This window comes from Mobula hypostoma, chromosome 4 (genome assembly GCF_963921235.1).
Source record: "Mobula hypostoma chromosome 4, sMobHyp1.1, whole genome shotgun sequence".
NCBI lineage: Eukaryota > Metazoa > Chordata > Chondrichthyes > Myliobatiformes > Myliobatidae > Mobula > Mobula hypostoma.
In genome coordinates this window covers 127,935,995-127,952,423 of record NC_086100.1, presented here as the reverse complement: position 1 = coordinate 127,952,423, position 16,429 = coordinate 127,935,995, and the positions used below count along the sequence as shown (strand labels likewise).

The following is a 16,429-nucleotide window of genomic DNA, read 5'->3' as shown; positions in this document are numbered from 1 at the left end:
TGAGAAGTATTTGGAATACTGGCCTCTCAGTCTTTCTCTCCTTCAGAGTAGAATCTCCCTACCAAAGGAATGATGTAACTAGAAACATTATAAAACTGCTGATCAATAGTGAATAGTATAGTGTGTACTACACAATAAAACCTGGGATTGCAGGCAGCCACAATTCTGTAAAACTCTGATAATCTGGCACCCTTGAAATTGTGGTAATACTAGAATGATTGGTTTTTCAGACTTCTGGATGTTACTCATAAAATCCCCAAACAACTTTTAATTGACACTTTAAAAAAAAATGTGAGCTGGTGGACAATACGTTTGTTCAATGAACCTGCTGAGTTCTGAGAGATACTGGGAATCAAAACCCAGTGAGTTCAAAGGGATTGTGGGAAGTAAAGCCCAGTGTGTTTGAAAGGAATGTGGTGTCGGGTCTCTGAGTTTAGAGACAGTGTGGGAAATGGGATCCAAGTTTAAAGTGAGCCTGGGAATCTATGCCTCACTAAGTCTAAAACCTCAGGAAATAGTAACCATTGAGCCAGATGTCAAACCATTGGGATGGTGCATTATCAGAGGTGTACAGTATTCACAGTTTAGCATGGCAAGGTAGATACAGGATTTAGGATTAGGGATCAAAGTCTGAAAATAGGAAACTGGCTATCCGGACAGACTAAAAGAAATTTCATTCTTGGGATTCTCTATCCAAGGCGGCTATGGAAGTTCAGTCACTTTGTATATTCAAATCAGAGACAGCTAGCAGATGAGAGGTTCGTACACGAAAATAGGATTATGGTAAAATTTTAGCAATGGAATGGTGCAGCAAGCACAAGGAGTCAAACAGGCTATAGCTTAGCTTTTAGCGTGATGATATTACAGCTCAGAGCTTTGCAGAGTTTGGAGTTCAATTCCGGCACCATTCTGCAAGGAGTCTCCGTACCCGCCCCCCCCCCCCCCCAGTGGAAATGTGTGGGTTTTCCTCAGGTGCTCAATTTCTTCCCACAGTCCAAAGATGTACCGGTTAAGTTAACGGGTCATTGTGAATTGTCCCGTGATTAGGGTAGGGTTAATCAGGGCTGTGGGGTTGCTGGGGAGGTGCGGCTTGAAAGGCCGGAGGGGCCTACTCTGAACTATTATTAAATCAAAATAAATAAAAATTTCTGTTTCTATTTCCCATTCTCTTAACAGTGCTAAAATGATAAGGGACAGCCTTCCAAAGTACCTTGAGAAATCTGCTGCCAAAGATGCCACAAGAACACAAAATGCTATTGTTTTTGTTTTCCAATGCAGAAATATTAACTTTACTACAGAGTCTTCCTGCCTTCTACTGGGTATATTTAGAACTACAACTATTACAAAGTAATAGCAAATAAAAAAGTGCCTTTTTTAAAAAAAATGTTTCTGTTTATGAGATCTAGATGTCACTGTCAAGGGTAGCATTTATTGCCCTTTCCCAATCTTCTTTGGGAACACAAGATGAGCTGGAGAATACTATTTAGCCCCTTGAAGCCACATACTATTCAACAAGTTCATTTACCTCATTCCTGTCTAATTCCCATATCCTTTAATGTCCCAAAATCTAAAATGCCAGTTTAGAAAGCATAAGACTAAGTCTACACGGATACCTGGGACAGAGACGAAAGAAGAAATTTCTCCTTTCAGTCATAAATGGCTTGTCCCTCATTGTGAACCTGTTCAAGACATCCTCCTCCTGCCTAGAGCAACAGACACAAAATGCTGGAGGAACTCAGCAGGTCAGCCAGAGGAAAGGAGAGGAATAAACAGTCGATGTTCTATCTACCCGCCTCAAGAATTTGACATACATCAATGAGGCCAGTTACAATCCTTCTGATTACGGAGCCAAAAATTATCCATAAATCCTCCTTTTTGGTTTACATCACACAGACAATCCTTATCCATTTTGATATGTATTACCCCCAACTTCCCTCCCAAACTTCAGATCAGCCTCAGCATTTTTACAGCTTTTTTTAAAATTTGGCACTTATCGAATGCCTTCTGGAAATAAAAAAAAATACATACTAGTTATCTTTTTACCTACCCTTTCTGGCAAGTTTCAAAATATTCTGGCAAATTTGACAAACATTATTTTTCATAAATAAGACAAGGTCTTAACAGAAGACCTTGGGATCAGGCCATCTGGTCCAAAGGTTTCGACCTTCAGAAGTGTGCCATTCCTTAAGGTGATCAACTCATGGGATAAGTGGTGTCCAGAGACAATAGAGAAGTCCAGCTCATTGTCTATATAGTACAATTTTGAGAGTGTTATAATATGTCTGTCTGGTTCTTAACTAGTCTATGGGACAGCTCCTAATTTTTCCACCATACCAGAGATATTTATAGGGAGATTGACTAGACTGGATTGACTTTGCAGCATTAGAATTGGTGTACTGGTTAATATCAAGTGATCAGTCTGATTTGAACTCAGCAGTTGTGCTACAATTACATGGTTTGCTGGACCATTTCAGAAGACATTTAAAAGTCAACCAAAACTGCTCATTGAATAAAGATAATAGATTTTCCCCCATGAAGAAAGTGAGTGGAGCAGCAGATCTGGTAGCATGTTAGTTATCATTACTTATGGTAAATTTCTTTTATTTTATATACAAGTTCCAGATTATAACTGACACTAAATCTCAGAGCTGCCTTGGTAAGATCTTTAATAAAGACCTTGGAAGAGTCAGTGCTAAATTGTTAATGCCTATTTCTCTGTAACTGTTTTAGTAATTTACAGTCCACAAATGCAGTAATTGCTTTAAGAGCTAAATGCAGAGATGAATGGAGGGAAGAGGAAAAACCTGAATTTCGCAGAAGATTCCATTATCGTTAATTTTTAATTCGAAGTTATTGACTCCTTGTGCATTTCCAGAAGTAGTATGCACAAAGTAGTCTCAGTGAATGTGCTGGGCTAATCTTCACTAAACTGTGGCCATTCCTGTCCTCACCATCATTGATGCAGTCCTACAAAATTCCAATGTGTAGTAGATGAGGAATAGAGTTCATAATCAGTAACTGTTGCAAAACAGAAATGCATTTTACCATTACTTTGTTTAGTCTTAGAACTCATTACAGACAAAGGATCACAAAAGGAACTTCTGTTATTTGTATTCCCAAAGGTCACTAACTGAGAGGGCCGAGTCCTGAAAAACACAGGTGCCAGACTGTGTGCAAAGAGGTCATGAGTACATCAGTACAAGAAATAAATGTACTTGACCTCACCTACACCAACGTATCTGTGATAGATGTTTGCTGAACCAGGGCGAGTCAGTTACACTTGGGCTTTGCAATGAACACAGTGAAAATTCAGTAGCAATCATTCAAAAACATTCAACATAAATAAGCATGTTAAATATAAAACTTCTATACCATTTAACAAATTCAATAGCAGCATGTTTGTAGAAAGCGCCCTGGTGGACTGGCAAATTCATAGTAAAGTGCAATTTGCACTATGAAAACTATACCAGTTATATCATCACAGCAAAATTCTGACAAATTTTAACAAAATTGTACTTCAAATTCTTATGAAAGGCAGAACACAAAGCTGACAAGCGCTAATCCACTAAACCAAATTAATCAGTTAATGGGTACACCGCCACAGGTCTCTGTAGAACTTTGGAAAGATAAAAGGAGATAAAACAAAGTGACTGAAATGGGTTGCAAAAGTTTTAGTGTCTTTACATAACCACCTGTAATTTGCAATTGTTTTGATATAAAACTCAATGCTGTTGTGTAAAAGTGCACATAGGCAGTTAAAATGCAAACACAGAAGGAGCAGTCTGTGATTCCTGCGCTCCCTCCCACCCCCCCCCCCCACAACTTGCTGAGCTCCTGCAGGCTCGGTATTCAGCAAAGTATTTTGCTTCAGTATAGCACAAAAACATTCAGAATATGTTAAGCTGTGTTGAATGAAATCTGTTTTTAACTGTAATGCAGTAACAGTACAAGGTCCTGTTCACCGCTTAATGTTAAGGATTTGAGTTTATTTTTCTTTCAATGTGAATCAGAATCCAGTAGCAGGTTTAATATCTCCAACATTTGCTGTGAAACTCATTGTTTAGCGACAGCAGTACATTGCAATACACAATTATAAATTACAAGAAGAAATACACAAGTAAATAAAATAGTGCAAAGAAGGAAAAATGAAGTATGTACAGGTGTCCCCCGCTTTTCCAACGTTCACTTTACGAAACCTCACTCTTACGAAAGACCTACATTAGTACCGTTTTCGCTTTCAGAAGGTGTTTTCACTGTTACGAAAAAAATTCAGCGCATGATAAAAAATTCAGCGTGCGCCCCAAGCAGCCGCTCTCCCCGGATTCGGAATGACATTCTCACCAGCATTGCTTTAACACGAGCCTGTGAGCAGCCGTTAGCAAGATGAGTTCTAAGGTATCGGAAAAGCCTGAAAGAGCTTGTAAGGGTGTCACACTTAGCGTAAAACTAGACATAATTAAGCCTTTCGATTGTGATGAACGAAGTAAGGACAAAGTGAGTTTGGCTTGTGGAAGCTGATGAAGATGATGTTGAAGAGGTTTTGGCATCCCATCACCAAGAACTGATAGATGAAGAGCTGATGCAATTGGAAGAGGAAGGATAACAATTGAAACTGAACGAGTAATGATAAAGTACGACTTTAATTTTGAAAGGGTACGTAGGTTTAGGGGATATTTGCAAAATTCTTTGAGACCTTACAAAGAACTGTGTAATAGAAAAATGCGCGAGGCTCAGCAGTCAAGCAAGCCTTCCACATCAGCCACAGCAGACGATGAACCTCGACCTTCGACATCGAGGCGGGCAGTCATGGGAGAAGATCAGCTGCCTGCTCTAATGGAAACAGACGACGAGATGACACCCCAGTGTCCCACCACCCCAACAGCCAGGCCGCGGACAGATACTGTACCGATTCGCGGAGAATGCAGCAGTAGCTGGGAGGCACACAGCACATCTTTAAGAAAAAAGCCGAAATAAACATGCTAATTAATTAGGTGCTGCCCCACACGCAATTATCGGCCCAGATCAAAGGCGATGCAATTGGCACTGATCTGGGCCGACAATTACATGCCGGGCAGCACCTAATTAATTAGCATGTTTATTTCGGCTTTTTTCTTAAAGATGTGCTGTGTGCCTCCCAGCTACCGCTGTACCCCTGCATGCTTCGCGGCAATGTATCGCTTGGCAGCCTGGAGGGTGGGGGCCACTGCACCACCCAACCTGTGACGACTCAGCCTAACACACCATCATCAGTGTGCTCGGCGCTGTCCTGATTCCGGTAACAGATACTACACTGTACATACATTATTTCTACTTTATATCGGCTGTGTATTTTTACGTGTTATTTGGTATGATTTGGCAGCTTCATAGCTTAAAGGTTACTGGAGAGAGTGTTTTGCCAAGAGCGCTTGCGCCATGTTTCTGCCAACAACGCTTGCGTGAGATTTTCGCTACGGAGAACAGTTCAGTAACGATCATGGAAAAGTATTTCTATTTTATATAGGCTGTGTATTTATCATATCATTCCTGCTTTTACTATATATTACTGTTATTTTAGGTTTTGTGTTATTTGGCATGATTTGGTAGGTTATTTTTGGGTCTGCAAACACTCACAAAATTTTCCCATATAAATGGTAATTGCTTCTTCGCTTCACGACATTTCAGCTTATGAACTGTTTCATAGGAACGCCCTATCTTCGAATGGCGGGGGAAACCTGTATATGGGTTCATTGACCATTCAAAAATCTGCTGATGGAAGGGAAGCCGTTCCTAAAATGTTGTGTATGTTTTCAGGCTCTTGTACCTCCTCCTTGATGGTAACGATGAAAAGAGGGCATGTGCTGGGTGATGGGGGTCCTTAATGACAGATGCCACATTGTTGAGGCATCGCTTTTTAAGGATGTCCTCGATGCTAGAGAGGCCAGTGCTCATGATGGGGCTGGCCGAGTTTGAAACTTCTCCAATCCTGTCCAGTGGCCCCTTCATACCAAACTATGATGCAACCAGTTCAGATGCTCTCCATGGTACATCTGCAGAAATTTGTGAGTATAAACTAATTTTAACCCTATGCATGGGCCAGATTAATTCTGTACAGCCTGGCAGAGCAAGCAGAGCAGCTCTCTGCTTCCATAACCATGTCTCCTTCAGCAGCTTGCCTGGTGAACAAAGTCCCAGTATTGTTAACTATAGCTGGCAACTAATTAGATTATCCATGTTCAGATGCAAGATATGAGGAGCTCTACCACAAGTAAGCAGCATCCATCATCAAGGACTCATCATCCAGGCTGTGCTCTTGTTTCACCTCTCGGGTGACGCTATCAAAGTAGTCCTGTAACATTGTCGTGGCAAAATGGCAATGCAAGGACAAAATCCAGTCACAACTCTGCAACAATGACACATGCTGTACATGGCAAAGACTGCACAACATCGCAGACTTCAAGGAGGAACACAGCAGTACAGCCAACATTACCGCCTCTCTCCTAGATGAGACAAATGTTTTCTTATACTCAATTCGAGGTTGTAGGACTGAACCCCAGAGGAGAGTTGCTGACAAGACCTGCACCTTGGTCATCTCCGAGGCTGAAGTACGTAGAACATTCCGAGGTGTCAACAGTCACAAGGTAGTGGGGCCGGACAGCATCCCAGGGCACGTCCCCAAAGTGTGTGCTGAACAGCGGGGCCGGACGGCATCCCAGGGCGCGTCCTCAAAGTGTAGGCTGAACAGCTGGTTGGTGCACTTACGGATATTCTCCCTCTCCCAGTGTGTAGTACCTTCCTGTTTCAAATCATCCATTATTGTCCCTGCACTAAAACCAAGGTAGCATGCCTGAATGATTGGCACACAGTCGCACTCACCTCAGTTATAAGCTAATGCTTTGAGAGGCTGGTTGAAGACTACATCTGCAGCATACTACCACCCACACTGGACCCCTTACAATTTGCTTACTGACAAAGCTGGTCTACTGATGATGCCATAGCCACAGCACTACACACCGTCCTCACTCACCTGGAGAAGAGGGATGCTAACACAAGAATGCTGATCCTGGACTACAGCTCAGCATTCAACAGCATAATTCCTTCCAGACTTGACAGAAAACTCAGCGACCTCGGCCTGCACCCCACCTTGTGCAGCTGGATCCGAGACTTCCTACTGGATTGCCGACAGGTGGCAAGGATGGGCTTCCTCACCCCTGCCCCTGAACACAGGGGCCCTCCAGGGTTGGGTCCAGAGTCTCTTTCTCCACTCCCTTTATGCCACACACAGGAGGAACGGAGACAGGCTCGCCCCGACCAACATCAATAGGACTGCAGTTGAGAGGATGAGTAGTTTCAAGTTCCTCAGTATACACATCACCGATGATCTCACTTGGACCGTACACACCAGCTTTGAGGCAAAAAAAAGCACAATTGCATCTCTTCCACCTCAGTTGACTTAAGTAGTTCAGCGTAGGCCCCCAAATCCTCAAGACCTTCTACAGGGGCACCATTGAGAGCATACTGTCTGTATCACAACCTGGTACGGGAACTGCACCAACCTTGATCACTGGGCACTGCAGAGTGTGGCATGGACAGCCCAGCGCATCTGTATATGTGAACTTCCTTCCACTGAGGACATTTACAGCAGCAGGTGCAGAAAAAGGGCCTGAAAGATCATCGGGGACACCAGTCACCCCAACCATCAGCTGTTCCAGCTGCTTCCGTCTGGCAAATGCTACCACAGCATTAAAGCCAGGATCAACAGGCTTCTTTCAACAAGCCATTAGACTTTTAAATTCACATGTCTGTACATTGCGATGGAGTCATAATGTGAAGATGCTTACTCCCTCATGTTGTGGGATGGATGTAGGATTTAAGTAAATTCTAAATCTACCATTGAGCAGGAGGTTCAGGAGCCTTGGGTCCCACACCACTAGATTACTCTACAAACGTCAGGCTCCTGAACCAACCTCTCACCGAAATGCTGAACTGGCTCCATGACCTACAGTACACTATAAACACCATCTACAGAAACTCACTTTCAGGGACGCTACAGCTCATGTTCTCAGTTTTATTTATTTTATTATTAGCACAATTTGTCTTCTTTTGCACATTAGTTGTTTGCCAGTCTTTGTTACTTACAGTTTTTTAAAATAAATTCTATACTTCATTATTTCCCTGTAAATGTCTGCAAGAAAATGCATCTCAAGGTAGAATATGGTCACATAGTACATTACTTCGACCTTGAATTTGAGATGCTTCCTTTATCCACCATCCCCTCTAGGATATTGGTGTTTCCCAAATGGTGACAAGTCAGTGAACTGCTAGGTACAAAGAGGCAGATCATTTTGTTGACCATTTTCAGAAGTCACTGCAGTAATAATGTAACAGGCAGCTATAGTTTTCTTTCTCCTGTCTCTCTGGTGGCGGGGTGGGGGGGGAAGAGGGGGTCAAACACAGAACTACCATCCGAATGTACCTTCAGGAAAAATAAGAAGCAACTCCACTAAACTAATCAAGATACAGGTGTCTTACAGAATGATTGAGTTCAAATTTCCTTAAACTAAATAAGGAAAACAGGACAGAAATTTTGTAATTGATAGAAATAAGAAAGTGTGAATCTTAGAAATAAACTTGATCATCTGGTCTCAGAATCAGGGGCAAAGCATTTAAAAATGAAAAGAAGAAGAAAGTCCTTCACTGACATACTGGTTAACCTTTGGAATTCACCACACTGAAAACTGGAGGCCAGTTCACCAAATATATTTAAAGAGGCGATAAAAAGATTTCCAGATAGAAAAGGCAGTAACATGGAAGATCAGACACAAACGTACTGAATGGCAGACCAGCTTCAAAAGGTCAAATGATTTACTCCTGCTCTTGTGTTCTATTATAAATTGACTTAGATTAAACAAATTAATAAAGAATACATTTATTTACACTCCCTTGAACCAATGAATCGAAATGAAATTGTTGAACCAGTAGCAGGTCAAACCTGAACCTGGATCAACAGCATATATCCCGTGTTAGCTTTTGGGAGACGGAAGCAAAATTGCCTCGATTGTTAAGAGGCCTTGATGAAGCTGATGTTTGAGTACAGTTGATATGACTACATGATAGGTCTGTGTTCACATGCACACCCTTCAGAAAAAAAGTTGATTGTTAAACTCAAAATACATACATTCCTTAACTTAACCCACCCAGTAGGAACTTGACTCATTAAGTTGCAATACACTGGGCCATGAGAATTGCTTCATCTTTTCTTTCTTTTCCTTCCTGTATCTAAAGGAATTGTAACTGAACTGCAGTTGAAAAATAATCTGCTACTTTTTTTTGCAGATCTCATAACTTTAAGCTGCACTTGGCTAAGGTGCTTTTCATCTGTTAAATTCAGACATGTGCATGTAAACCCCACACAAATGATGTGCAAGTTATTACCACTGAAGCCTCCATTTTGAAGAACAACTGCACTATAGAGATGTTATACTCAGGTTCTACCATCATAGATGTAAAAAAAATCCCAAGGATATATAAGTTATTGCATATCTCAACAATTATCCTTCCACAACTAAACTTATTGGAAGATTAACTGGTAGCTTGTTCTGTGAAAACCAACTGCAGCATTTAGATAAAATGATATAATCATGTCTCACAATAATTCCAGAGCAGTGAAAAACTTTAACAGGTGCACAGGATGTGATGAAATGAAAACTTCAGGTTCCTAGAAGTGAGTATCATCAATAGCCTGTCCTGGGCCAGTCACAAAGATGCCACGGCCAGTAAAAACTTACCAACACCACTGCTTCCTCTGGATGTTAGAGAAGTTTAGCGCATCCCTATCAACTTTTACCGAGCATAATCAAAGGCCCACACATGCTAGCTATTCTCCCTCCTCCCCCCTCCCCATTGGGCAAAAGATACAAAAGCCAGAAAGCAGAAATTATTAACCAAGTTGGCAAGTGTGTAGCTGATTTTGTAGTAGGAACCAATAAAAGCATATTCAATGCCTGCTATAATTCAACAAATTAAGGTATTAGGAATTTTTAAACCTCACCTAATATTAAAGATATAGTGCAACAAATCCGGCGAATAACACAGTGAAAGCAAATGATCGATTTGCAGGCGCAGTGGGATCAAGCACAATCTTTTTGAAGATTATAAACTTTAAAGCAGGGGTACAGAATCTCAATGTTGTGGCCATTACAGAGACTTCGATGGTTCAGGGGCAAGAATGGTTTCTTCGAGTGCCAGACTTTAGATGTTTCAGAAAAGACAGGGAGGGAAGCAAAAGAGGTGGGGGTGTGGCACGGTTGATCAGAGATAGTGTCACGGCTGCAGAAAAGGATGAAGTCATGGAGGGATTGTCTACGGAGTCTCTGTGGGTGGATGTTAGGAACAGGAAGAGGTCAATAACTCGACTGGGTGTTTTTTTTTATTAATGGACCACCCAATAGTAACAGGGACATCGAGGAACAGATAGGGAGACAGATCCTGAAAAGGTAATAATAATAGGGTTGTCCTGGTGAGAAATTTTAATTTCCCAAATCTTGACTGGTATCTCCCTAGAGTAAGGGGTTTAGATGGGGTGGAACTGTTCGGTGTGTTCAGGAAGGTTTCTTGACACAATATGTAGATAAGCCTACAAGAGGAGAGGCTGTACTTGATCTGGTATTGAGAAATGAACCTGGTCAGGTGTCAGATCTCTCAGTGGGAGAGCATTTTGGAGATAGTGATCACAATTCTATCTCCTTTACCATAGCATTGGACAGGGACAGGAACAGACAAGTTACGAAAGCATTTAATTGGAGTAAGGAGAAATATGAAGCTATCAGGCAGGAACTTGGAAGCAGAAATGTGGCAAATGTTCAGGGAATATTTGCATGGCGTTCTGCATAGGTACATTCCAATGAGACAGGGAAAGGATGGAAGGGTACAGGAACCATGGTGTACAAAGGCTGTTGTAAATGTAGTCAAGAAGAAAAGCTTACGAAAGGTTCAAAAAAACTAGGTAGTGATAAAGATCTAGAAGATTATAAGGCCAACAGGAAGGCGCTTAAGAATGAAATTAGGAGAGCCAGAAGGCCTTGGCGGACTGGATTAAGGAAAACCCCAAGGCATTCTACAAGTATGTAAAGACAAGAGGATAAGAAGTGAGAGAATAGGACCAATCAAGTGTGACAGTGGAAAAGTGTGTATGGAACTGGAGGAGATAGCAGAGATACTTAATGAATACTTTGCTTCAGTATTCACTACGGAAAAGGATCTTGGCGACTGTAGGGTTGATTTACAGTGGATTGAAAAGCTTGAGCATACAGAAAGAGGATGTGCTGGAGCTTTTGGAAAGCATCAAGTTGGATAAGTCACCGGGACCGGTTGAAATTACCCCAGGCTATTATGGGAGGCGAGGGAGGAGATTGCTGAGCCTCTGGCGATGATCTTTGCATCATCAATGGGGATGGGAGATGTTCCAGAGGATTGGAGTGTTGCTGATGTTATTCCCTTATTCAAGAAGGAGAGTAGAGATTGCCCAGGAAATTATAGACTCGTGAGTCTTACTTCAGTGGTTGGCAAGTTGATGGAAAAGATCCTGAGAGGCAGGATTTATGAACATTTTGAGAGGCATAATATGATTAGGAATAGTCAGCATGGGTTTGTCAAGGGCAGGTTGTGCCTTACAAGCCTGATTGAATTTTTTGAGGATGTGACTAAACACATTGATGAAGGTAGAGCCGTAGATGAAGTGTATATGGATTTCAGCAAGTCATTTGATAAGGTACCCCATGCAAGGCTTATTTAGAAAGTAAGAAAGCATGGGATCCAAGGGAACATTGCTTTGTGGATTTAGAACTGGTTTGCCCACACAAGACAAAGAGTAGCTGTAGACGGGTCATATTCTGCATGGAGGTTGGTGACCAGTGTGTGCCTCAGGGATCTGCTCTGGAACCCCTTCTCTTTGTGATTTTTATAAATGACCTGAATGAGGAAGTGGAGGAATGGGTTAGTAAATTTGCTAATGACACAAAGGTTGGGGATGTTGTGGATAGTGTGGAGGGCTGTCAGAGGTTACAGCGGGACATTGATAGGATGCAAAACTGGCTGAGAAGTGGCAGATGGAGTTCAACCCAGACAAGTGTGAGGTGGTTCATTTTGGTAGGTCAAATATGATAGCAGAATATATTAATGGTAAGACTCTTGGCAGTGTGGAGGATCAGAGGGATCTTGGGGTCTGAGTCCATAGGACACTCAAAGTTGCTGCACAGGTTGACTCTGTGGTTACAAAGGCATGCGGTGCATTGGCCTTCATCAATCGTGGGATTGAATTTAGGAGCAGAGAGGTAATGTTGCAGCTATATAGAATCCTGGTCAGACCCCACTAAGAGTACTATGCTCAGTTCTGGTCGCCTCACTACAGGAAGGATGTGGAAACCATAGAAAGGGATGCAGAGGAGATTTACAAGGATGTTGCCTGGACTAGGGAGCATGACTTATGAGAATGGGTTGAGTGAACCCAACCTTTTCTCCTTGGAGTGATGGAGGATGAGAGGTGACCAGATAATGAGAGGCATTGACCATGTGGATAGTCACAGGTTTTTTCCCCAGGGCTGAAATGGCTAACAGGAGAGGGCACAGTTTTAAGGTGCTTAGAAGTAGGTACAGGGAAGTTTTTGGGGTAAGTATTTTTACGCAGAGAGTGGTGAGTGCGTGGAATGGGCTGCTGGCGATGGTGGTGGAGACGGATACAATAGGGTCTTTTAAGAAACTCCTGGATAGGTACTTGGAGCTTAGAAAAATAGAAGGATATGGGTAACCCTCGGTAATTTCTAAAGTAAGTACATGTTTGGCACAGCATTGTAGGCCAAAGGGCTTGTATTGTGCTGTAGGTTTTTTATGTTTCCAGAACTATTTATCACTAACAGAAGAAGGATGGAAATTTGCATGTCAAGTCAACAAGATTCAAATCAACTTTTCACTGACAAAGTCATCTTGGATACAACAAGCAGAGGCACAGGCACAGGCAGAGGCAGAATCCAACAAAATTGCAAACCAGGTACCAAAGACCATCAGTGTGTACACAGGCAGGAGAAAATAATAATTGGATGACAAAAAACAAAAATGAACTCTTTAGAACACTGACCAATTCTAGACACCTTACATTTGTAGAAAATGATTCAATGTTTTAAACTGTTTGAGAGCAATAAACTATTGCCTGATACAAAGTGCAACTAGTTGAATTTAAACATTAAGTGTAACTAAGCACATATTTAACATGATTAGAAAATGTTACTAAATATAATTTTGTAATAACCTTAGAGTTGAGTTCAGAATCCTGTGCCTGCACTTCAGCTGGACGGGAATGTACATTCAGACCTGGAGCATCACCAGCAGCAGACATGGTGGTTTCCTGAAAGCAAAAAGAAGCATTGGCAAAAGCATCGTCTACTTCCAAACAAACCATATGGAAAGGAAACAGTACTAGTTTGCCTAATACTGGTGGGAATAGCACCCACCTTCTAAATCACCTGTTGAATGTGTATCATGTTTTCATTACAACAGGATTAATTTCAGATTCATATTTGAGTTCCATTTATTGTAAGATATTCGGCATCCACACACACACACAATGAAGTACTGTACACTTAATTGGGTTACAGTTACACTAGCATTATTTATCCTGCAAATGATTATTTTGAAACCATCTATTTATGTACAATCAAATGTTAAACAGATTATGGCCAATATGTTAACAAAACAAAAATAAACATACCAATTTCATATCATATCATATCATAGTACTCCAGAATAAAATGGTGGCTTTTCATAACCAGGTGCATGTAACTACGATTTTTAAAAAAATCCCCTGAAATGTAAATACAAATAATGGCAAGATGTTTTAAAATGTTTCATTCTACTCTTCCTAAATGTACTGAAATGACACAAATTCCCTACTTCAACAACATTTACTGATCAAACTCATTACCCAAGAATAATAATAATAAAAAATTCTCCTTTTCTGATTATTTCCTCATGTGCAGGCTTCCTCTTCCCAGGATTAGCCAATTACTGAGCTCTGCAAACACTATTCTGAAATAAATAGCATTGTGAAATGAGGCAATCTTGAACAGAAAGTAGCTGCTTAAAAAATGTGGAAGACATTGGAAACAGCCTTAAACATAAAATGAGAAACAAGAACTTATCCAACTGAATGCAAAAACACTTAAAACCAAATGGCAGGCAATTCTGAATGACCTGATGGGAGTATGCAACTACAGCCAAACTTCCGCTTTAAAACGATCCAAACAATTTGCATAACATTTCCGCAGTATTGTCAAAAGCAAAGAAAATATTACGCAAAACTAATGATAACCAAACTAATAAGTGACCAAAGGAAGTGTCAGCCATATGCAAGCCCCAAAAGTATAGGGTGTCATAAAACATCTTCAGCTCTTTTGGGGGAATGAGGAAGGGAAACATCATATTCTTGTGATAATACTGAAATATTTATTAGAAACATATGCAATACATCTTAACTGATTAAGAACCATAATTATGTTTCATTAAGAAAACAGCTTTTCTTAATTTAAATCTGCAATGAAAAACATTCTTGCCTTCTGCACACCAGATCTCAATTCTATAGCCTCATTTCCTGAGGTTCACTTACATTCCCTCCCATTCTAGATCGGTACCAATAAATTCACAGACATAGGTGGATGAAGGGAAAGGGAAGTAAAAGAAACAAAAATCATAAAAGCAAAGGCATTTAAATACTAAGTTTTTTTGCCTTTTCTATTAAAAAGGGAAAACAAAAAAATTGTCAAATCCAAAATTGAACTTCTCAAAAATAAAAGGATGAAAGCTTTACAGGAAATATTACAAATAACCACAAGATGGCACTGCTTGTAATTTTAGCTAGTTTTATTTCTGAGAGAATTTAAATTCGATACAACACAGAAAATTCATCACTGAACCATATAAGTAGACTACTTTTAAGCTTCATTAATTCCAGTATGTCCTTTATTAGCATTAAAATGGCTTATTCACAACTGTTCCTGATAATTTTTATTCAATACTGCCAATGCAATTATACTATAATCTAATACCATAAAAGCTTTCGCCTTGTTGATGAATTTGAATCTATATATTTCACACTGTATAAAAAGGAACAGAGTTGTATTTATAAAACACAACAGACTATCCATTGTTGTGCCTCGCAAAATTAGTATTGCTGGGGTAGCTTTGTGGACAAATTAAAAACAGTAGGCTAATTTACAGCTACACAGGCTTTAAAACTCATAGCTGCCTACTTTGCTTCAAATTAAGCCACAACCTAAATAAAAAGTTTACAAAAAAAATAGTAGTGTTATATGGTTCATAGTGTTCAAGTGATCTTGAGACTGAATTTCTAATATTGTATGCCCATTTAATATTGGAAACATTAAATAGGTGTATAATATTGGTAGATACTGGGAAGAAAGTTTAAAAAAACCATTAGGACGCACATTAACAGCTCACATGCTTTATTCATGCACACATACAAGTTTACACCCATGCAGAAGGGACTGGACTCAATTTCCTTGGCCCACCAAAACTAAACCTGTGCTGTCTAGCTCTTGCAGTGGCTAGTGTGCAGCCATCCCAAATATTTTTTTTAAATTATACTGTCCTATTCTATTCTTCAGTGTGAAGTTGGGGACCTGGAACATCAGAACCCAATGGACAACTCCACAACAGAAAGAAATACAAAAACTGCTCCTCTAACATCACCCAGAAACTCAAGATGCACTGATGCTGTTATCACCAGTGTGAGGGAGTGAAAGAGCAAGGTTATAGGTGGGTATACCGGCATCTGAAAATGCAAATGAGAGGAGAAACACCAACATTATAGAGTTGTGTTTTGTCATTAAGAATGACCCATCTTTGCAGCACAACTTTCCTGTGAGTTAAGTGAACATTTCACAGCCTACCAGTTTACTCTACCATGGAACACTGTTGTCATCAGCACAAACTCCAACCCAGGAAAGTATGAAATTTTTCACATTTCACCTTGACAGAAACACTGGGCTGCAATATAAAGGGTCACAAATCAATTTGAGGTTGGAAAGAGACTCTCTCTGAGAATGACTGAAAGGCAAAAAGGAAGTGAAAAAAGCCAACACCAAAGACGTCCTCCTGACAAAATGCCTGAAACACAACTTTGCCATTAGCAGTGCACTATTTTTCCAGAGATACGAGACCTCACAGAAAGACTCCCATCAAAGCTAAAGACCACCAAGATGAGTGAATGACCCCTGCCACCACTTAATGTGTTAATTTCGTCAGCTTGGCGACAAATCAGGAGCCATCTCTTGTATTAACAAACAAATCTGCTGCCACTTATGCACTGCTCTGGACAAGTCTACTTTGTCACTTAATATTCTGCATATTTGTATATTTAGGGAGCCACCCATCCCTCAACATA

At 40.6% G+C, this 16,429-nt stretch overlaps 1 protein-coding gene across 4 annotated transcripts in view; it reads right to left on the bottom strand.

The window, feature by feature from the left end:
• The window catches only part of LOC134345594 (arfaptin-1-like), a 140,034-nt gene that overhangs the window by 110,199 nt on the left and 13,406 nt on the right, over positions 1 to 16,429 (bottom strand). For all 4 annotated transcript variants that reach the window (XM_063046491.1, XM_063046492.1, XM_063046490.1 and 1 more), the window contains exon 2: positions 13,280 to 13,375. In XM_063046491.1, coding sequence (XP_062902561.1) covers positions 13,280 to 13,366 — 87 coding nt within the window. In that variant the 5' untranslated portion in view covers positions 13,367 to 13,375. The remainder of the gene's footprint in view (positions 1 to 13,279; positions 13,376 to 16,429) is intronic.